This window comes from Scyliorhinus canicula, chromosome 1, assembly GCF_902713615.1.
Source record: "Scyliorhinus canicula chromosome 1, sScyCan1.1, whole genome shotgun sequence".
NCBI classification, from domain to species: domain Eukaryota; kingdom Metazoa; phylum Chordata; class Chondrichthyes; order Carcharhiniformes; family Scyliorhinidae; genus Scyliorhinus; species Scyliorhinus canicula.
The window spans coordinates 194,691,916-194,715,220 of record NC_052146.1 but is presented as its reverse complement, the minus strand read 5'-3'; the positions used below and the strand labels follow the sequence as shown (position 1 = coordinate 194,715,220).

At 45.3% G+C, this 23,305-nt stretch overlaps 1 protein-coding gene across 16 annotated transcripts in view; it reads left to right on the top strand.

Annotated features, from left to right (window-relative positions):
- Positions 1–23,305, top strand: part of syne1b (spectrin repeat containing, nuclear envelope 1b) — a 667,652-nt gene that overhangs the window by 108,910 nt on the left and 535,437 nt on the right. For 10 of the 16 annotated variants that reach the window (XM_038805642.1, XM_038805651.1, XM_038805577.1 and 7 more), the window contains exons 1-2: positions 464–757; positions 6,051–6,112. In XM_038805642.1, coding sequence (XP_038661570.1) covers positions 679–757; positions 6,051–6,112 — 141 coding nt within the window. In that variant the 5' untranslated portion in view covers positions 464–678. Of the gene's footprint in view, positions 1–458; positions 758–6,050; positions 6,113–23,305 lie in introns of those variants that run through there. The other 6 variants (XM_038805603.1, XM_038805543.1, XM_038805632.1 and 3 more) reach the window with 5 other exon arrangements.

The window sequence follows — 23,305 nt, the reverse complement described above, 5'->3', positions numbered from 1 at the left end:
CTTCACGTTTGTGGCATGTTGGATTGGAAAAAATAGATGACAACGCTGCATCATTTTTTTTCATGTGTGGAAATGCATTGAGCCCTCACTCTGCATTCCTGTAACAAGAGGCGCACAGTGGAAGCTTGTGGGAACTACACGAAGGGGTGAATTCTGTAGCTAATCTTCTCTTGAGATGCTCTGTATGCTGGAGCATAGCTATCACTGCAGCAGGAAACCAGTTCGCTGTCAGTCCTCTGCAGTCTGTGCTGAGGCTGTGTGTGTGCGTGTATTTCTCTGTACAATGTCTGCTGAGAGGCCATCTGCCACTGGTGTTTGATCACTGGAGCTGTGTTCATTCTGACTGTCACGGTTACAAGGCAGCCGTCTTCCTGAAAGCTGGACCAGTGCCTGTTGCCTGTTCCGAGCGTGGGAGAAACGGCACCAAGGTTGTGACGGTAGGAGAACCCCCCCCAGCCTCTCCGTGATTCGCAAGTGGCTAGCTTCACGGGACGCACATCGTTCACAGGAGGAGGGAGCAAGAAGGAATCGTGCTCTGGCCGCTTACCCTGGGGAGACTCTCTCTGCATGTTCATCAAGAACCACACTGCACTTTGAACAGTGGAGGATATTCAAGCTCCCTCAGGGGATCACATTTTTAAAAAAAAGACCCGCTCATTCCAAGATGCGTCACATATAATGGCCAGCTGCAAGGGAGTCTCTGGAAAGAGGGTGACATCGCTGAACCTAGTGACTGGATTCTTTCAGTACCTCCATGGTAAGTTGTTAATAATGCAGGCTCTTTTGATGTTAGCAAACGAGAGACTTGTTTGAATGCGGGTGTCCTGCCAGTAAAAGCATTGAAAGCACAGGGCAGAAATCCCCCTGTAACTGAGCACAGACTGGCTCTCGCTGCTCAGTGTTGCTCAGTGCTGCACAGTGCTCACTGATTAGCTGGCCTGCACCATGAGTGCTTCAGCTAAATGTCAGTTCTCCAGTTATAATCCGTGTCCTGTAAAATATCGTACATTATTATGGACTACAGATGGGAATGGATTGGGAGTTAATGATTTAGCTTTGATTTATTTTATAACACAGTCCCCGTCGACAACCCATCTGACTGACACAAAAATGGAACAGTAATCCGTTGTCCAAATCAGGCGGTACAACTGAACCAGTGGTATTTTACTTCTAGGCATGCAGTAGACGTCGTAGCTTCATGTCTGATCATAACAGAAACCTCACTAACACGCATAAAGGCTATTCCTTAAGGTGAGGCGGTGGCGTCGTGGTATTGTCCCTGGACCAGACATACAGGGTAATGCACTGGGGATCTGGGTTCGAATCCCACCCGTGGCAGATGGTGAAATTTGAATTTGAATTCCCGTACCAGCCTCCCCGGACAGGCGCCGGAATGTGGCGACTAGGGGCTTTTCACAGTAACTTCATTGAAGCCTACTCGTGACAATAAGCGATTTTCATTTTTCATTTCATTTCATGGTGAGGGGGGGGGGGGGGGAAATGTTACACCGTGCTTGTCATGGACACAATTGACAATGTGGGTGCAAAATCCTGCAAGAGTTGGGAAACAAGATTCTTGCTGGCGAGATCTTGTTTCCCGATTTTCTCCACCGCTCTCCGTACCACCTTTTCTTACTTTTTAATAAATTTGAATATAATTAAAGGGCTCCCAATCACATGATCCCCCCTCACTAAATATTCATACTTACAACAGGTAAATAAGAACGGAAATCAGTCGAGGGGAACCCACCGGGGGTGCCAAGGCAAGGTATAGCCCCCTGGGGGAGTGGGACACCCATGGCAGTGCTCTGCCACTGCCCCCGGCACTGTGCCCTGGCACAGGTTGACAGTACCCCACCACTGCCCCCTTCAATGACACCCTTGTGGGAGGAGAGTCCTGATACTTCTATGGTGGTGGAGGATTGCTCTGATTCTAGTTGGGGGAATCCTCTGTGTCCATGGCAAGGTGGGAGGAAGTTTTTTCAGCGCAGATGGGGCACCCTTTAAAGATGGCTCTATCAGACACTGTCAGAGTGATGGTGTAATCCATGCCCCCAGATTGTCGGTGCATCTGGAGAGGAAATGCTGGATTTCAGTCAGAGCCTGACACTCTGACAAATAATAAAATTCCAGCCGCCTCATTCTGGTGCCCTGAGTTTCCCAAAATTTAATAGCTCAACCAAGGATGGCCCTCAGCTTTGGCATTCCCTCCTTCAACCTCTCCCATTGTCTATCCCTCTCTCTACTTCTTTAAGATGTTCCTGCACTAAAATCTCCCACATTAACTAATTTTGTTTGATGAACACTCCTGTGAAGCACCTTGAGGCGATTTGCTACGTTGAAGGCGCTTTATGAATGTAAACTGTTGACCACACACACAGTGGTGCAGAGCCAGGTAGGGGGTGGTCCTGACTTCTCAGTGATTTTGAGGTTGACCAAATGGATTCTTGAGGGCCATTGAATCCTGCTTTCATGCTCACTCGTAAATGTCTCCAAATGGCTGTATTAAAATAAACATGGGCTGGATTCTCCGATTCTGAGGCTATATCCCCACGCCTGTGTGGAAACGGTGGCTGTTTATGCCAGTAAAAATGTTATCAAACGGCCACCAATCCTCTACTTGGCTGGGGGCTAGCATGCCAGCAGCGTAGACCGCCCGGTTCTAGCTGCCGTTATGCCCCGGAGAATTGCCAGGTCTGTGGCTGTGCATGTGCATGGCGGCGGCCTGAAGCGGCCACACCATGCTACATGGAACTGCTACATGGACTGCTCGCGGAACCGGCCCGCGAAATAGTGCCTCCTCTTTGGTCGCTCGCGTGCCCCGGACCACCCCCAGGCCCTAATAAAGTCCCCCACCTGCCCACGGATCGGCCCTCCCACGACTGTGGCGGTGCTGGACTGAGTCCGCAGCTGCTGCTTTGAGTTTCCGATGGATGAGACCACAAGCGACCGACACCGTTGGGGACTCGGCCGGCAGGGGGCAGAGCATCGGGGGGGGGGAGGGCCTCAGGGAATGTCCTGAGGTCGTCGATACGTCGCGTGGGGTACTTTGGAGGGGGCGTAGCACCGTGAAAGCGGCACGGCCCCTGATTTGGTCGAGAAATTTGATCTCTGGCCAATCGCTGAATGTGATTTCCCCGTCGTCAACCAAAGAATCCAGCCCTACGTTTCTCTCTGCAGTCAAATTAACAGGAATTAATTCCTAATTTTAAAAAAAATCTCCTGCTATCATGCTCTCTTATCAACAAGGGACTCCCTTGAATCTTTAGTTTTTGCTTACGACCTGTGTCCAAAGGGAAATTTTTTTTACCGCTCCGTTGTAACATATCTTTCTCCTCTCTGTTTTTATCATCTACTAAGACTTTTACAACCGATTAGATTTAAAATGATATTTTGAATCTTCCCCCATTCCTTAGCATTTAATAAGTGAAGGGGAGCAAGCACAAAATCGAGCTCTGAGCAAGTGGCCAATCTATGGAACAGGCTCCCTTGGGGGAGACTGGAGGCCGATAGGGTTGATTCATACAAATGCTAATTAGGTAGATTTCTCTCAATTATTTTGGGAAACAATTTATGAGCAATTCTAGACATGACTGAGAAACAAAGAAGGAAAAGCCTTCATTGATGTAGCACCATTCACAACCTTTCCAAGTACTTTACTGCTAATGTAGTACTGTTGAAGTGAAATCGCTTGTAACATACGGAAACAAGGCAGCCAATAGCAAGATCCCACAAACAGTAATGAAAAAAAATCACCTGTTTTAGGTATTGGTTGAGCAATTAATATTAACCGAGGCATTATTGCTCATTTTCTAAGAGTAGTAAGGAATCGTTTTTTAAAAATTTTACAGCACCCAATTCATTTTTTTCAATTAAGGGGCAATTTAGTGTGGCCAATCCACCTAACCTGCACATCTTTTCATTTGTGGGGGCGAAAGCCACACAAGCATGGGGAGAATGTGCAAATTCCACACGGACAGTGACCCAGAGCCGGGATCGAACCTGAGATTTTGGTGCCGTGAGGCGGCAGTGCTAACGACTGCGCCACCGTGCTACCTGATTGGTATGGGATCTTTAATTTCAATCTAGGGCAGCATGGTGGCGTAGTTGTAATAACTCTAAATTAAGAGTACCCAATTATTTTTTTTCCCAATTAAGGGGCAATTTAGCAAGGCTAATCCACCTAGTCTGCACATCTTTGTGTCGTGGGGGTGAGACCCACACAGACACGGGGAGGGGTATTCTGAATGGTGAAAGAGGTAGCGTGGTGGGGGAGGGGGGGTCTGTGGCTTGTTTTCACATCTCGATGGAATGGTGGCACCTCCAACAGTGCAGTGCTCCCTCAGTACTGCACTGGAGTGTCAACCTAGATTGCGGGCTCATAGCAAATGGCAGAGCAGGCACGAAGGGCCGAGTGGCCGACTCCTGCTCCTAGTTTCTATGAATCAATGAATCAACCATTCTGAGCTCTGGTAGGGATCCTTTACAAACAAATTGGCAAGATTCAGGTCAGTCAGCATGCACACCCATCGTGATTGCTTGGAAACCCGGAAGGGCAATGCTAATGCCGTTGCTTGGTTTAAGAGTTAAAGCCAAAGCATCTTCAATGATAAACAGGATCGCGACCTGCTGCCAGTACCCCCACTGTGAGCAGGTCTGTTATGTAAAGGTTCCGCCCAGTGTTCCTGATTTCTGTTTCATAATATTACTGTGCTAACAGGCATTGTGTTGAAACCGTGACAAGTTTAACATGGAATCTGTAGTGTTAACTCTTTCCATGCAAGCGACAGCTGTAGTTTATAATATATGTCGAGAGAGAGAGAGAGAGAGAGAGAGAGAGAGAGAGGGGGGGGGCAGCGGTAAATTCTGTGAAACATAATTGACGATTAAAACAGAAAATGCCAGAAATCCATGACAGGTTCAGCAGTACAAACGAATGAGAGAAAGAAGGTTGAAGATCCAATTAACCTTAAACTCCCTTCCCCTTCACACGTACTGGGCGGCATGTTGGCGCAGTGGTTAGCACTGTCTGTGAGGAGTCTGCACGTTCTCCCCGTGTCTGCATGGGTTTCCTCCTGGTACTCCGGTTTCTTCCCACAAGTCCCGAAAGACGTGCTTGTAAGGTAATTTGGACATTCTGACATCTCCCTCTTTGTATCCGAACAGGCGCTGGAATATGGAGACTAGGGGCTTTTCACTGTAACTTCATTGCAGTGTTAATGTAAGCCTATTTGTGACAATCATAAAGATTATTATTATTTTTACCTGCTGCGCATTCACAGTTTATACTTTTGTTACTTTTGTTAATGTAAATCAGTTTAACTTTCTCTGCATCAATTCTTTGTTTGAGTTCTGTGAAATATGAATGAGTGTTAACCAGTGCTAACCACAAAAAGGCTGCAGTGTTGGGATGTGCGTTTAATTTCATTCTGATTTTAATTCTGCTCCATTCAAGGTGGATGTGGAGAGGATGTTTCCTTTTGTCAGAGAATCAAGAATTGGGGGTCACTTTTAAAAATAAGGGGCTGATGTTTACGACGGAGACAAAGAGAATTTTTTTTCTCGAGGGTCCTGAGTCTTCTCCAAAAGGCAGTGGAAGCAGAGTTGTTGGGCGGGATTGTGTAGATGAACACAACAGCGCAGCAAGATCCCACAAATTGGATGAAGTTGCTGGTGGTAAGATAAATATTGACTGGGACAACAGGGATAACTTCCCTTACCCATTTTTGAAATTATGCCATGGGGTCCTTTTCATCCAGTTGAGGGGGCAGATGGGGCCTCGGCTCGACATTTCATGTGAAAGATGACACCTATGTCAGTGTAGCGCTCCCTCAGCACTGTGGGAGTGTCAGTGGGATTTTTCTTCCACTGCATGTGAATCTCTGTAATTCCTACACCCTGGTTTGTTCATCTCGATTTGCCCTGTGTAAGTACTCACTATTTTAAAACTTTGCAGACAAGTGTCGGCTTAAAAATACTTATTTGCTTCTGTGAAAATCGCAACGATTCCCTCCCGCATTTCTCACACCTATCCCGTCAATGTTTTGCAGATGAGCAGGAAGCTGTACAGAAGCGAACTTTCACAAAGTGGATCAATTCTCACTTGGCTAAGGTGAGGAACTTTAAATTGCCCTGATTATGCAATCAATGCACCATCAGGGTTGTTTTTGCTTGAGATGGGGAAGGGGAGTGTGCCTCAGCAACAACCTGCCAGCAACAAGAATCCTGGGTAACAACAGTTCCTTAAAGTTTGGGTAACTTGATCCTGGAGTGCTTCTATTTCCCATTGTCCGGGTAGAAGTGCCAGGGTCTATGTTGCCTTATTGATGGATACATCCCAAATCAGAATGCCAACATCTGTTTGTATTGTGATAAATGTAAACATTGTTACATATTATATTTTAAATTTGTGGCAGTAATGTCATTAACATCCCTGGTTTAAAATGCATAAGGCAGCATGTCTACTCAAGCTGTAATTATGGTGTCATGAAAGGTGAAGTGATCATTGATTTTAACTGTTTACTTGTTTACAGGGAGATAGCTAATAGGATATTGTTTTGAATGCTGGAGAATCCCTAAAGCGTAGATAATTTATGAAGGATAGTACTTAGTCCTAGCGAAGCAAATGATGGGACATATTATTGGGATACAAATGATGTAATTAACAGGAGGAGCCAGGTCTGTTTGTAGTTTGCAGTTTTGCTAAATGCTGTTAGGCTGGGCAGAGGAGTCTGACAAGACAGAAGGATTTTCAGGTTGTTCCTGAAAAGGGTCTCTCTCTTCAAAAGCCTGCACAGATAAGCAAGTAAACCTGTTTTGTTAACTTTATTTATAAGTGGAACTTGAGCTGTATTGGGCTGCTTAATTGGAATTAGAGGCAGGTGCAGATAGTAGCTTAAATGTTTTCCTTTTATTTAAGAATGGTTTAATTGTTAAGTGTAAAGCTATTTCTCTGATGTTAATGTGGTCAATTCTGTGTTTAAATTACAATTTATTTCAACATAAAAGATATCTATTGGCCAGAGTCATCGCTACTGTGGTGACTTATCCTTTCTTCACAGATTTACAGATGTAAAAATTGTTTAGGGCTCTCCTCCAGTATCCTAACAAATGTTCTGGTCTGGTCCAGTATCCTAACAAATGTTGGGATCTGGTCCGGTATCCTAACAAATGTTGGGATCTGGTCCGGTATCCTAACAAATGTTGGGATCTGGTCCGGTATCCTAACAAATGTTGGGATCTGGTCCGGTATCCTAACAAATGTTGGGATCTGGTCCGGTATCCTAACAAATGTTGGGATCTGGTCCGGTATCCTAACAAATGTTGGGATCTGGTCCGGTATCCTAACAAATGTTGGGATCTGGTCCGGTATCCTAACAAATGTTGGGATCTGGTCCGGTATCCTAACAAATGTTGGGATCTGGTCCGGTATCCTAACAAATGTTGGGATCTGGTCCGGTATCCTAACAAATGTTGGGATCTGGTCCGGTATCCTAACAAAGGGGCCTCACGGTAGCATGGTGGTTAGCATCAATGCTTCACAGCTCCAGGGTACCAGGTTCGATTCCCGGCTGGGTCACTGTCTGTGTGGAGTCTGCACGTCCTCCCCGTGTGTGCGTGGGTTTCCTCCGGGTGCTCCGGTTTCCTCCCACAGTCCAAAGATGTGTGGGTTAGGTGGATTGGCCATGCTAAATTGCCTGTAGTGTAAGGTTAATGGGGGGATTGTTGGGTTACGGGTATACGGGTTACGTGGGTTTAAGTAGGGTGATCATTGCTCGGCACAACATCGAGGGCCGAAGGGCCTGTTCTGTGCTGTAATGTTCTATAAATGTTGGGGTCTGGTCCGGTATTCTAACAGTATGAGGTAGACAACGTTGGCTGAGTTGCACGAGTATGTACCGCCAATGAAGTAAGCTGATCCTCAGCTTCTCCCACCGCCTCCTCCACCTTCTGGATCACCTGAATTTGGGTCTCCAACCTCGGCTTTATCAATCCCCGCTTTCAGCAGATCCACTGTCTTCGCCAGGTCCTCCAGAGCTTCCCTTCTCTGCTGGCTCAACTTTTCATTCAAAAGGTCCAGCAGCTGCTCCATCGACCATTGGGCTGGTAGGGCCAACCTCTTTCCCTGTGTCGCTGGAAGAGTTTCTTGCTCGAACTGTTCCTTTCTTCTAAAACCACTTCTGGTCCACAAATCCATTCACCGGTGGAGTATAGTCTTCCTCCACCACTCCTGCACCTTTTTCCTTTAAAACACCGCCCATTAATCGGGGAAAAGGACCAACAAAACCGTCTCGAACGGGAGCTGCCAGAAGTGCAACCATTCATACTGTGGCCACCAATGGAAGTTGCTGGAACTTATTATTAAGGAAATGTTAACTCGGTACTTAGAAAATCACAACATGATTAGGCAGTGTCAACATGATTTTATGAAAGGACGATCATGTCTGACAATTTTTGTTTCCCTTTTTTGAGGATGTAACTAGCAGAGTAGAAAGGGCGGCACAGTAGCACAGTGGTTAGCACTGTTGCTTCACAGCTCCAGGGTCCCAGGTTCGATTCCCGACTTGTGTCACTGTTTGTGCGAAGTCTGCACATTATCTGCATGTCTTCGTGGGTTTCCTCCCAGTGCCCCTGTTTCCTCCCACAGTCCAAAGATAGAATTTACAGTGCAGAAGGAGGCCATTCGGCCCATCGAGTCTGCACCGGCTCTTGGAAAGAGCACCCTACCCAAGCCCATACCTCCACCCTGTCCCCATAACCCAGTAACCCCACCTAACACTAAGGGCAATTTGGACCCTGAGGGCAATTTATCATGGCCAATTCACCTAACCTGCACATCTTTGGACTGTGGGAGGAAACTGGAGCACCCGGAGGAAACCCACGCACACACGGGGAGAACGTGCAGACTCCACACAGACAGTGACCCAAGCCGGGATTCGAACCTGGGACCCTAGAGCTGTGAAGCATTTGTGCTATCCACAATGCTACCGTGCAGGTTAGGTGGCTTGGCCATGCTAAATTGCCCCTTAGTGTTCATGAATGTTGGGTGAGGTTACTGGATTACGGGGACAGGTTGGAGGTGTGGGCTTAACTAGGGTGCTCTTTCCAATAGCCGGTGCAGACTTGATGGGCCGAATGGCCTCCTGTACTGTAAATTCTATGATGTATGAAACTATAGGACCAATATTATTGCCCTGGCGAGGGTGCAGAGGAGATTTACCAGGATACTGCCTGGGCTGGAGGGTCTGAGTTATGAGGAAAAATTGGATATGCTGGGGCTATTTTCTATGGTGCAGCAAGGCTTGAGAGGGTTATAGAGATGTATTAGATAATGAGGGTCATAGGTAGGGTTGATAGGAAGGCACTATTCCCATTATTAGAGAGGTCAATAACTATGGGACATAGATTTAAGGTCAGAGGTAGAAGGCGAAGAGGGGAGTTGAGGTGAAGCTTTTTCATGCAGAAGGTTATGGGAGTTTGGAACTCACTGCCAGAAAGGGTGGTTGAGTGAGAAACTCTTGTGACATTTAAGAAGTATTTTGACATTATTTACCTTGCTGTGCCTCCTATTGTGCTGTAAACGTGTATGAATCTATGTGGAATGAATGAATGTCGTATATTTGGATTTTCAAAAGGCATTTGACAATGTGCCACATAAAAGGTGATTAAACAAGATAAGGACTCTTGGGGTTGGGATTCATTTATTAGCATGGATTAAGGAACAGTTAATAGGCGAAAGGGATAAATGGGGAACTTTTCAAGATACAGGTATAGGCTGTAACTAGCAGGGATCAATACTGGAACCTCAGCTAGTTGTAATCCATATTGATGATGTGGATGAGGATACATAGAGTAATGCACCCAGGTTTGCTGACAATACAAAACTAGGTGGGAAAGGCGTGGCATGGTGGCACAGTGGTTAGCACTGCTGTTTCACGGCGCTAGGGCCCGGGGTCGATCCCGGCCCCGGGTCACTGCCTGTGTGGAGTTTGCACATTCTCCCCGTGTTTGCATGAGTCTCACCCCCACAACCCAAAGATGTGCAGGTTAGGTCGATTGGCCATGCTAAATTGCCCCTTGATGGGAAAAAAGAAAACAAAGAGAATTGGGTTCTCTAAATTAAAAAAAAAACGAGTTGGGAATGTAAGCTCTGAAGAGGACACAAAGACAGATGGAGTATAATGAGGGGATAGTTCAGGGGACAAGTTCTCCCTGTTAACTTCAACAGTTGGAGAGTTAAGCATCAACTCGGATGAGAATTCCGAGAAATCTGTCTTGTCATGCAAAATGTGTCGTGGAGAATGCTAAATGATAACATTTGTTCCAGTGCCACCTCGGAGAGTAGAATGTATAGGAATTGTTAAACAATTTCTGTCATGAAATTGTAATGAGCTGTTAATGGTGGCAGTCAAATCAAACTTTGCACATTGCTATCACCAATGGCTGTACTTCCCGCCTCTAATGACACACGACGGACAAAGCATCCCTGTTTCCATGGCTAGTTTTTCCTTTAACAGGTGCCCACCAGAGGCGACAACTTGAGGGGGCCACTACTGGCTGACCAGAAGTTTCCCACTCTTACCACCGGCCACAGGCATGCTGGTGGGATTTACAGGTTGATAATCAACTCGTTCGGCCACATCACCAATGCACCTTCCTCGGCCATCAAGTCCTGGAGTGGGACTCAAACCTGGACTTTCATCTCCGAGGCAGGGGAGTCACAGGGTCTCCACCAACTAGATACTCGCCACTTGAAAACGCAGTGACTCAGATGCTCACTGTCGTAAACTTGGTTGGATTGCAGGCAGTAAATATCATTGGAAATATAGATGTTGTCGGACTAAAGACATAAAAACAGAAAATGCTGTATAAACTCACCAGGTCTGGCAGCATCTGTGGAGAGAGCAGCAGTGTGAACATTTCTTTGGAAGTATGGCCGTTCTTTGGAAGTGTCCTATTAGAATTGAAGACTTTCCACAGATGCTGCCGAACTTGCTGAGCTTTCCTCGATTTTCTGTTTTTATTTCACATTTCCAGCTTCTGCAGTAATTTGCGTTTACCAAAATCTAATCTACCATCCTGGTCACCTGATACAACAATGGGCGGAATTTTCCCATGCCACTGCCGACGGGTTCAATGGCGGGCGGAAGAGAAGAATTTCGCGGGAGGCCCAAAAATCGGCGTGAATTTCCCACGGGATTTTCTGTTGGTGCCCGTCATGGCAGATCAGGAAACCAACTGGATGCCGTCATGAAACTCATTTGCATCCCGCTAATGGGATGCAAATGAAGGCCTGACAACCCATCCCAGATCCCAGAGGTGCCAGCGGGAAAACACGCTGATGTGAACCACATCTGGAACAACGGGGCATGCAGATGGTTGGACACACCTGACCAATGCCTGGGGCTGCATCCAGAGTTCAGGCCGCCAGCAACCCTGGATTCTGCAACAACACAGCAGTGGGTGAGGTTGTAGCTTTCTAGATTTGGTGCACTGGTTGTGGTCCATCCTCCACCCTTGGAATGTTCCGGGGGATCCATCTTCTTTCTCAGGAGATCCGTCTCTTTCTTCAATAGTGAGCCAGTGATGCTGAGCGCTTTTTCAATATGGCAATAGTACGACAGACTAGAACAAAGAACAAAGAAAAGTACAGCACAGGAACAGGCCTTTCAAGCTTGTGCCGACCACCCTGCCCATCGAAACTAAAACCTTCTACACTTCCTGGGTCCATATCCCTCTATTCCCATCCTATTCATGCATTTGTCAAGATGCTCCTTAAATGTCACTATCGTCCCTGCTTCCACCACCTCCTCCAGCAGCGAGTTCCAGGCACCCACTACCCTCTGTGTAGAAAACGTGCCTCGTACATCTCCTTTATACTTTACCCCTTGCACCTTAAACCTATACCCCCTAGTAATTGACCCCTCTACTCTGGGAAAAAGCCTCTGACTATCCACTCTGTCTATGCCCCTCATAATTTTGTAGACCTCTATCAGGTCGCCCCTCAACCTCCGTCGTTCCAGTGAGAACAAACCGAGTTTATTCAACTGCTCCTCATAGCTAATGCCCTCCATACCAGGCAACATCCTGGTAAATCACTTCTGCACCCTCTCTAAAGCCTCCACATCCTTCTGGTAGTGTGGCAACCAGACTTGAACACTATACTCCAAATGTGGCCAAACTAAGGTTCTATACAGCTGCAACATGACTACAGGCCACTATTTTATTGTCCATCCATAAATTCCCTCGAGAAGGTGGTGGTAAGCTGCTTTCTTAAGCCACAGCGCTGTTAGGGAGGCAGTTCCAGGATTTTGAACAGTGACGGAACAGCGATACAGTTCCATGTCAGGATGGAGTGGAGCTTGGTGGGGAATTTGCAGGTGGTGCTGTTCCCATGTGTCTGCTGCGCTTGTCCTTCTCGGTGGTATAGGTTGCAGGTTTGGAAGGTGCTATCCTTGCCAATGTACACCCCTCATGCAAACTCAATGGTCGCATATCTCATGTACTGTTTGCGGAATCTTGCTGTGCACATTAGCCAACAAAAGAACAGTGTCTGAACTTCATGAGAAATTTATTCGCTGGGAATATTTTGGGACATGCCACAAACTTGAAAAGTGCTATATAAATGGAGGATGCAGCAATCAACCCACCTGGTCTGCTTCACCATCCAATCATAGCAGCTTAACTTGCCAGCATGGACCATTCAATTTAACCGGGACCGGCCAACTCGGCCCAGTTTCAATTTCCATTGAAAACTGGACCTGTTGCATATTCCTGGGGCAGATCTATGTGCCGTCAAGCCTGCCCGCCACACAATGTGGTGCAGTATACCTGGTTGCATAATTAATGAGGTCAGGCCAGAAGATATGGCGTATTTTCCCACCGATCTCTGCAGCAGGAAATGTTTCCCCACCCCCAACCCCCTCCCACACAAGACTTAATCCCAGGATGGGAGAATTCCACCCATCAATACAGTTGTTGTCTAATCATAATAGTTAATCTCTAACCATTAGTTTATAACAAAACCCAAACATGGGATAAGACAACTCCAGTGATGGAAAACTTTGGGAACCATAGATCCAAAGTTGCCAATTCGTCCTCTGCATGCTACGTTTACCATAAACGTTACAGCTCAATTTACTCGTATTCGGTACTTAACTCTTGTAATCGAGGCCATTGCGGAATGAACATTTTTGTTTGAACAGAGATTGTGCAGTTGGTTCTTGGATGTCAAACCATGAAGGCAGTTTCTGAAGACTTCAGCTAGAGATCCTGCATTGTTCTGACAGGCTTCAGGTTTATCTGTTAAAACAGTCTCAAAAAAAATCTCTGTACAGCAAGTATACCTGGGCCTGCTAACTGTATTGAAAGTGGATTGAGAGCTGAGATGGTTTTATTGTTTGAGTAGAAGTAAAGATAGCAGTTAAGGGTTATGGTGTCACCGCATTGATTAACATTGTTTAAGGGGTAATTACAAGATAGTTTTTTGTGTGATGTTAAAGATATTTTAATACTGTGTTCATAATAAAGTTTGTTTAATATACCACATCCCAATTTTGTGTGAAATCAATTCTGGAGTGAGGTATCCTTTTCTCACAGTCTTGCAAAATTAAAGTATATTGGGGTTTCTCTCCAGTCTCCTAGCCACTGTTAGGGTCTTTTCCAGGATTATAATGCAGCTACAAAGGAAATAGTTCCCTCCCACTTCTGACATTCCAAAATTAGAACCCCCCCCCCCCCCCCCCCCCCACCCCGAGACAATCTATGGAAACCCGATGGCTCCAATTTTGCATAAACCATTTGGAGTTTGCTCTAAATACAAAGTTTCAGGTGGAAATATGTGGCCATTCCCTGGAGAAGAGAGATATGAAGTATGGCAGGATTAACTCTCTCAACCCTGCCTGAGAGTAATTTCTGTATGGCATGTTGGAGTAGCTGTCTTTTTCACTCATGTTGCCACTTTCTTTTTTCGGGGCAATTTTAGCATGGCCAATCCACCTACCCTGAACATCTTTGGGTTGTGTGGGGTGAGACCCACGCAGACTCTGGGAGAATTTGCAAACTCCAAACGGACACTGACCCGGAGCTGGGATCGAATCCAGGTCCTGGGCACTGTGAGGCAGCCGTGCTAACCACTGTGCCACCTTGCCTCCCAATGTTGCCACTTCCTAAGGCCAAAATATGTGTCTGACCCTCCACAATTGGGGAGACTGTTAAATAGGCTAGTTAATTAAAAGACTACAACAGTTAGAAAATCACTTCCTGTACACCACTGAGGGAAACCAGAAGCATGTGAGAATTATACACTCAAAAGATTGGGGCAATGAGCCAGCTTCTGGGAATCTGGGAGATGATTAGAGTGAAGATTAGGTGGATGGGGGAGGAGGCCACTTTAAAAGATGAGTTTTGCATTCAGCAGGTCAGGAGAGGCTTGACAAACCAATTCAGAAACGTCACTCCACTGCTGGCCCAACATAGTTATGGGATTCATATTCCCCTGCATGCGGTGTGAGTTCCCATGGAAACGGTTGCCTCTTCTGCGATTACTGTTACCGTGGAGATCACTCTCACAAGAGAATGCAGCACAGCACAATTTTAATCTCCAAACACGCCAAATGGAGAGTGGGCTTTTTGATTTCAATCTACTGGCGTCATCTGCAACAACCAATTCAGTTCCCCAAGGACATTTCTTTTGGGCTTAATTCCTCACCTTTTACCATGCCTGATGTTTCCCTTCACATCCTGTAGGCGATTATTGCCTCACTCAAGGGGACCCAGATATGGGGGTTTGTCACCTTACTTGCGCATTGACGGATATCGCAGGGTCAACCTGGTCGTCGTTCACATATTATCCACCCTACCCAGTTGGACAATGGTCAAAGAGACCCAAAGCTTGCTAACGTTTCTCCCTGACCTCGGTGGAGTTCAGTCCAAGTATTGCTTCGACAAATAGCTTCCGCAAACAACATACCAGGTGATGTTAGTTGAGGGCTAAGTATTGACCAGGACGTTGGGGAGAACTCCTCAGACCTATCTTCCAGTTGTATCAGCCATGGGTCTGTTGGCGATACACCCACCTCAGGGTCAGAGGTTCTGGGTTCAGATCCCACTTCAGGGACTTGATTGATTCTTGATTCTCTTGATTGACATTCCAAAGTAGGACTGGGGAATGCAGCTCTGTCAGAAGTCCTGACTTTGAGATAAAACATTAAACTGAACTTCCACCTTCCCTATTGGGTGGGTGTAAAAGATCCACTTGTATTATGAGAGGGTGTTATCTCTCGTGTCCTGGCCAATACCAGGACATCAAGCAACATCGCTAAAATAGATGATCTGGTCATGCTTGCCCTGCTGCTTGTGGGAGCTTGCTTTGCGCAAACTGACTGCCGTGTTTCCCACAGGGAGCACAGTTCAAAAGTACTTCATTGGCGGAAGAGCTCTTTAGGGAGGCCCTGCGGCCATGAAGACTCCTGTATAAATGTAAGCCTTTCTCTTAATGTCTGCATCCACCTCAGAGGGCAGACGGAAGCTCGGTTTGACACCTCATTCAACAATGCAGCATTCCTGCACTATTGTCTTTACCTGGATGACGTATTGAAGGTGAGTGGGGCCAACTAACTCACTGCCGATTAGAAATTGCATTTTGGTTGCCCCTGGTCATAATGGCTTCAAAATACAGCAGGCATTCAATCCCTCCACCACTGACACACAGTGACAGCCATGTGTACCATCTACAAGACGCATTGCAGCAACTCACCAAGGTTCCTTAGACAGCACCTTCCAATCCCACGACGCCTATCATGTAGAAGGGCAAGGGCAGCAGATACGTGGGAACACCACCACCTGGAGCTTCCCCTCCAAGTCACTCACCATCCTGATTTGGAACTATGCCGGCCGTTCCTTCACTGGCACTGGACAAAATCCTGGAGCTCTCTCCCTACATCACATGGACTGCAGTGGTTCAAGAAGGCAGCCTATCGCCTCCTTGCACATTCTCCCCATGTCTGCGTGGGTTTCCTCCGGGTGCTCTGGTTTCCTCCCACAGTCCAAAGATGTGCAGGTTAGTTGGATTGGCCATTGCTAAAATTGCCTGTTAATGTCCAAAGATGTACAGGTTACGTGGGGTTACAGGGATAGGGCGGGGGAGTGGGCCTGGATGGGGTGCTTTTTCACAGAGTCGGTGCAGACTCGATGGGCCGAATGGCCTCCTTCTGCGCTACGATGATTCCATAATTCTATGATTCTAAAGGGCAACTAGGGATGGGCAATAAATGCTGACCTGGTCAGCGACACCCACGTTCCATAAATGAATTAAAAATATAATTTGTAGTACTCCATGAGCTAAGAGGAAGCTAATGAAAGCTCCCCCTGGAGTACCAATGGGCTTGCAAGATTCAGAACATTATTCAACATCATGTGTTACTTTGCATAGTTTGCATTAACTCTCACTACCTGAACTTTAATTATTTTCATTACAGCGTACTTCTCTAATTAACAAAAATTTTTAATTTTGATCTTATATGAATAAACTAATAAACAACAGCTTCCATTTATATAGCGCCTTTAGTAAAACATCCTAAAGTGCATCACAGAAGCACTGTCAATCAAATACAAAAGCAGAATTCTGTGGATGCTGGAAATTGGAAATAAATGTCGAAAATTCTGGAAATACCTCAGCAGGTCTGGGAGCATCTCCCAAGAGTGAAACAGAGTTAACATTTTAGGTCTACGATGTTTGAAAGTTCATTGACCTGAAATGTTCATTCAGTTTCTCTCTCCACAGATGCTGTTTTACCCATTGGGCGTTTCCAAGGTTTTTTGTTTTTTTTTCCCTTATCAAACTATATTTGACCCCACAGAAAGAAATATCGGGATGGGTGGACAAAGTTTGGTGGGGAGGAGGGAGGGGTAAGGTCGAGGCTGAGGGAGAGAACTCTGATGCACACGTCCAAGACAGCTGAAGATACTGTAGCCAATGGCGGTGTGATTAACATAGTGAATGTACAAAAGGCCAGAATTAGAGGAATGCTGAATTCCCAGATGGTGATAGGGCTGGAGGAAGTCACAGCAATAGGAAGGGCTGAAGGATTTGACCACAAGGGTCATGATGTTGTAAAATTGTGGAGTTACAGGACCAGTAGCCAGTGCAGGTCAATGAGCACAAAGGTGATGTGTAAATGGGATCTGTCTGCGAGTTGGGAGAGAGGCAGCAGAGTTTCGGGTGAGCTCACGCTTGCATTTGCTAAATCTTTAAAAAAAACCTAAGTTGCTGCTAACTCATTGTACCCAAGTCCTCCTGTAGCCTGCAGATCAGTGCTCCTCATCTCAGCAGCGTTGGAATTTAACACAGGGTTAGGCAGGGAGCTGACCCATTGCATTACCAAGCCTCTGGGTCAGCAGCCACTTAGTGAACCTGTGAACAAGATGCATTCCCTCCTTTTGCGAAGTCATTTCAGGAAAAGTGGTCATTATGGTGCAATTTAAGCAAGATCCTGCTCTAACGAACAGACCACAAGCCAGTCTTTTGCAAGAATGTGAGGAGGTTTTGTGGAGAATTGCAGTCAGTGGATCAAGGCAACTGGGTGATGCCTGAAACAAACTTACACACATCTTGTCGAAGAAATTTCAGCACCCTCAGATGCTTCACTGGTCAAATGTAAGAGGAAGTGAGAGCTGTTAGTGGTTTTGCCACGGGCTCCAACATTGCCATGGAACTTCTTCTTTAGCTTGATAAATTCTAGGTGCCGGATTTATCCTAATTGCCTCAACATTTGCTGTGGGATCAGCTGAATTGGAATTATATTTTATTTTTGAATGCAACCATAAGGGCAGTGTTGTGAAAAGCAATTTTGTTTGGATCCCCCAAGTGCTGGTTTGTGTCTCTGAATCATCGTTAATCACTTCATGTTCATTCATTTCAACTGTGCTGTTGACCAGAAAAGCAGAATTTCGATGTTGGTGAAACAACAAGGGATGAATTCTCCGCACTGTTTGCTGGTGGCGGGATTCTCTACTCCCACCGCTTGTCAATGGGATTTCCCTTTGAAACCACCCCATGCTGCTGGGAATCCCACAGACAGGAGCATGCTGCAGGCAGGAAAAGAGGATCCCAACAACCTGAGAACTCCAACCCAAGTTGCCTTGATATCGGCGGACAAGAGGACAGAGAAATTCGAAGTATGGTGGAGCATGTCAGTTAAAGAGATGGCACCTGCAATGCACCAAATGATTCTACCTCTTTATAGTAGTTTAATCTGCGTGTTATTATGGGCAGCACGGTGGCCTAGTGGTTAGCACAACCGCCTCACGGCGCCGAGATCCCAGGTTCGATCCCGGCTCTGTGTCACTGTCTGTGTGGAGTTTGCACATTCTCCCCGTGTCTGCGTGGGTTTCGCCCCCACAACCCAAAAATGTGCAGAGTAGGTGGATTGGCCACGCTAAATTGCCCCTTAATTGGAAAAACTAATTGGCTAATCTAAATTTATGAAAAAAAAGGAAAAAAAAAATTTGTGTGTCATTACAACCACCTGCCTTGATACTAATAAAAAATAATCACAATATGAACTAGATCCTTTTTGTAAATCTGTTCCTGGGATGTGGGCATCGCTGGCTGGGCCTGCATTTGTTGCCAGACCTGAAGGCATTTTAGAGCCAACCACATTGCTGTGGGTCTGGAGTCACATGTAGGCCAGGCCAGGTAAGGATGACAGATTTCCTTCCCCAAAGCACATTAGTGAACCAGATGGGGTTTTTACAACAATCAACAATGGTTTAATGGTCGTTATTAGACTTTTAATTACAGATTTTTTGAATTGAATTCAAATTCCACCGTCTGCCCTGCTGGGATTTGAACCCATGTCCCCAGAGCATTATCCTGGGTCTCTGGATTACTCGTCCAGTGGCAATACAACTATGCCACTGCCTCAAGGAAAGGAAACCCTGAAAATAAAGAGTTCTTTAAAGTACTTTAGCTGCTGAAACACTGGCTCTTGTGGAGGCAATGGATATGGGAATCATATTGTCACATATTTTAAGTGAGATTCTGTACAAGGGCTGTGTTGAAGTTAGTATTCCCATTGAATATCATTTACATAATCATTCATTATGAGATAAAGAACCCTGAATTGTGGCTGGTGGTGGCAGTTTTACTCAGGGGTTGTTTATGCAGCATTGAAAAAAGCATTTGAATTCTTTGCAAGAGAGAGTAAAGACAAATAGATTCCTGTGCTATAAAATAAATAAGAGTAAGGCTGCCAATATCAGCATGCAAAATCGGATTTATTTTATTGTCATGTGTACCGAGGTACAGTGAAAAGTATTGTTCTGCGTACAGTCCCATATAAGGCATATATAAATACACAACGTAAATACATAGACACAGGCATCGAGTGAAGCTTATGGAGTGTAGTACTACTCAGAAGAGAAGATGTGTGAAGAGATCAGAGCAGTCCATAAGACAGTTGTTTAGGAGTCTGGTAACAGTGGGGAAGAAGCTGTTTTTGAACCTGCTAGTGCGTGTCTCAGACTTTTGCATCTCCTGCCCGATGGAAGAAGTTTGAAGAGCGAATAACCCGGGTGGGAGGGGTCTTTAATTATGCTGCCCGCTTTCCCAAGGCAGTGGGAGGTGTAGAGAGATCAATGGATAGGAGGTGGGCTCGTGTGATGGACTGGGCTGTGTTCACGACTCTCTGTAGTTTATCATGGTCTTGTGCCGAGCAGTTGCCATAGCAGGCTGTGACATTCTGTTGAGTGGTGGGGAATCTCTGAAAGGATTCGGCGTTCGAGAGGGTTGCCAGCCCGGTTTGTTAGGAAACTCTCTTACCTTTAAGTTAGAGGGTCATGGGTTCAACCCATGCTCCAGGACTTGAGGATAGCCCCAGTGCAGTACTGAAGGCGTGCTGCACTTTGGAGCATGCCTGTTCTCCAATGAGCTGTTAAACCGAGGCTGTCTGCCCTCTTACCTGCATGTCAAAGATCACATGTCAGTGAAGTGTGGGCTGGTTATCCTAGATGCCCAGGCTAATATTTATCCTTCAACCATTTCTATTCAGCTTATCTGATCATTATCTCTGTTTGAAGGACCTTGCTGTGAGCAAATTGGCTGCAGCGTCTCTTAAACCTTAGCATTGATTACATTTCAAAATGAAAACAGCCCGGTATTTGGCTGTAAAGCACTTTGGCATGTCCTGAGTTTGTGAAAAGTTGCCACGGAAACGAGTTTGTTCATTCGCTCTTTTCTATTGCTAGTAAGTTTGATGTACAGAGAGCTGAGCAGCAATCATGTCGAACAGCACAGAGGCTGAGCAGCCACAGATTTAGCTGTTTGTGGATGGTTCACCCGGCCACTTTGAACAAAATGGGCACCTTTCACAGTGATTTGGATCAAGTGCTGGCATGGTTAGGTGTTTATTCGAGGCTAAACAATTGACTGATGCTTGTCGCCCTCCACCACTCTGACATTGAAGCATGTTTACTGCCATGGCCTCAGACTGCTGCTGAAATGTTATCCTTATATCCGTTACTCACTGGCTTGTGATTTAACATGCTTCGACAGTTCCATTGTTTCTGCTGTTGTTGAGTTTCCTGTGTGATTTGAGTGATCTTTAGAGAGGTGGTTCATTGCTATTTATAGTGAAACCCCCTGTGGCCCCCGAGCAGGTTTGATCAGGACTATCTGATCTCTTGTGTTCTTTTCCTCATCATTAGGCCATGGGTTTGTGGTGATGCGGGGGGGGGGGGGGGGGAGGCTGTGTTTAAGCTGATCCTGCCTCAGGCACTCCTCTAGGGATGATTGTTCCAAACTGCCAGATCATGGGTCAATTATAAATTAATTGCCGGCGGCTCATTTGTAATCCCTTGTCCCAAGCTCCTTTGACGTGAAGCATTATCAAAGCCAGAATGAAAAGCAGCATGAAATTGCTCGTTTTCCCCTTCTTTTGGCCTAACATATATTTTATAAACCTGTTGAAATCTCGAGTTAAAAACAAGTGTAGTCTTCTGATTACTTTTTTGTTCGTTAAACCCAAACAGAGCAGTTTGAGAAGTAGAATTATTTGGAGTGCAGGAGTTTGTCCCCAGTACAGGCTGAGAAGGCTGAAGGACTGAGGTACTGTAGTGCCATCGATGGTGGGAGGGGGTAAGCAAAGTATGACCTGTTCATATAGGCAGTTCCCATGATAGATTTATGAGCATATGGGTGATAATGTCACCGAACTAGTAATCTGTGGGATCACTGCAGAGTGCAGACAATCAAAATATAGGAGCGATTTAGATTTCATAAGCGAGTGCAAATTAATGGCGAATCTGTTAATAACTTCATAAATGATCTAAAACTCATAGCTCAGACCTGTAACTATGCTGATCTGCATGACTCTCCAGTGAGAGATCAAATCGTCTATGGTATAATAGATCAATCTTTAACAGAAGCCTTATTATGCCAAAGTGATCTTACGTTAAAAATAGCTATTGAAAAATGCATCTCCAGCGAATAAAGTAAAAGATAATACTTAGAATGTTATCCAAAAGAAAAAGGCGCGAAAACCCACCATGTGGCTGAGAAAATTAAAATGGAGTCGCAGACAGCAAAGAAGCACGTTCGGGACGGCAGCTATCTTGCGCACGCATTTTCCAACTCGGGACATGCGCATTTCGCAAAAAAATGCGAGACTCTGCAAAAGAGGTCTGCACATACGCGAACATCACTGATGAGTCAGAGAGACAATGTCATAATGTGCTACAGATGTGGTAATGCCCACGTATAGGGGAACTGTCCAGCTTTTGGAAAATGCTGTTTGAGATGTTCACAAATGAATCATTATGCTTCTCAGTGCCAGCTTTTAGCAAATTATCTCCCACCTACACACAAAAAGAATTATAACGTAAGAGCAATAGAGAAAGATGAAAAAGTCAATTCACCGCAAGATTTTTCCCAAGATGATGAAACCTTCTCCTTTGTCATTCTTTGTCGGAGTGATTGCAGCATCAACGAAGACAGATCTTCAAGCAATAAAGACAAATCTTCAAGCAACAAAGACAGATCTTCAAGCAATAAAGAAAGCTCTTCAAGCAATAAAGAATGATCAAGTCAACATCGTTGATACATTGGATGGCAGCAATCTGTCAAATAGCCAAGAAGAAAACAACGCCACACAGAGAGTACTGATCGACTCCGTAGAGAGAGCACTGCACGACTCCACAGAGAGCGATGAAAGATTCCATAGAGAGAGCGATGGAAGCCTCCACAGAGAGATTGTTGACAGACTCCAGAATGGAAGCAATTTAAGACTCCAGAACGACAACCATGCTTTCAGAAGATTATGAAGGTCTATCCAAATAATTTAATCAGCACCAAGAAGACAATGAAAGTCTACCCACTGTATGTGAGAATAGTGACAATGTGATCACAATCAGCATACAAGATGTGAAACATCACAGCCAGACTGAGAGATTTGAGCTCGACTGTACAAAAGAAAGTAGCCATCAAAGTAAAATGACTGTGAGTCCACTGAGACCACATTCATTGAAACCACATCTATCACAACCAACCTACAAGTAAATGAAATCTTGATGACTCCAGAAGAGGAGTACCAAGGAATCACAGAGGAATCAAATCAACCAGAAATCACTGATGTTACCAAGATCAATGCAACATCAGATCATTCACGCAAACCTCAAATCAAAAGTTCAATGAAACATCACTCATCACAAAGGACATTGATACCGAGAAGTTTGAGAATTACTCAAATTATCCACAAGGAACCGTGACTGAGCACAATAATAACGGATACAACGAAACAATAACCTGTGCAATGTGGTACAACTCTGCACATGAAAGATAATGTTACAGCACAGTCCAAAACAATGCCAGAAGTAGAAACATAACATGGACATTGTTCAGACAAACCAAATGTCATGCCAATGAATTTCATGAATTCATTTTTGCTCCAAGACAAAGTAGCAAAACAGATTTCAAGGCGAATGACATACAGAATCGATACCACAAGCAGAAGAAAAAGTCAAGGTCAGACATGAAAAATGATTCGACCATTTAAACACTTCATGGTGACTTGTTGGTACTTAAACAACAGCCAATTCAGGCTCCAAACTTGAACACCCTTTCGATACGATGAAGCCCATGAAAACCAAATACACACAATCTATGAACTTTAAAGTGATTCAAGTATTTGCTTTACTATGTAAACCACTGCATTTTTAACGTAAATCACTGCATTTCTAATGTACAATTTTCTTTTGTGGACAGAAGAAAAATGTAAAACAAAAAGGGGGATGTAGTGATCTCTATATG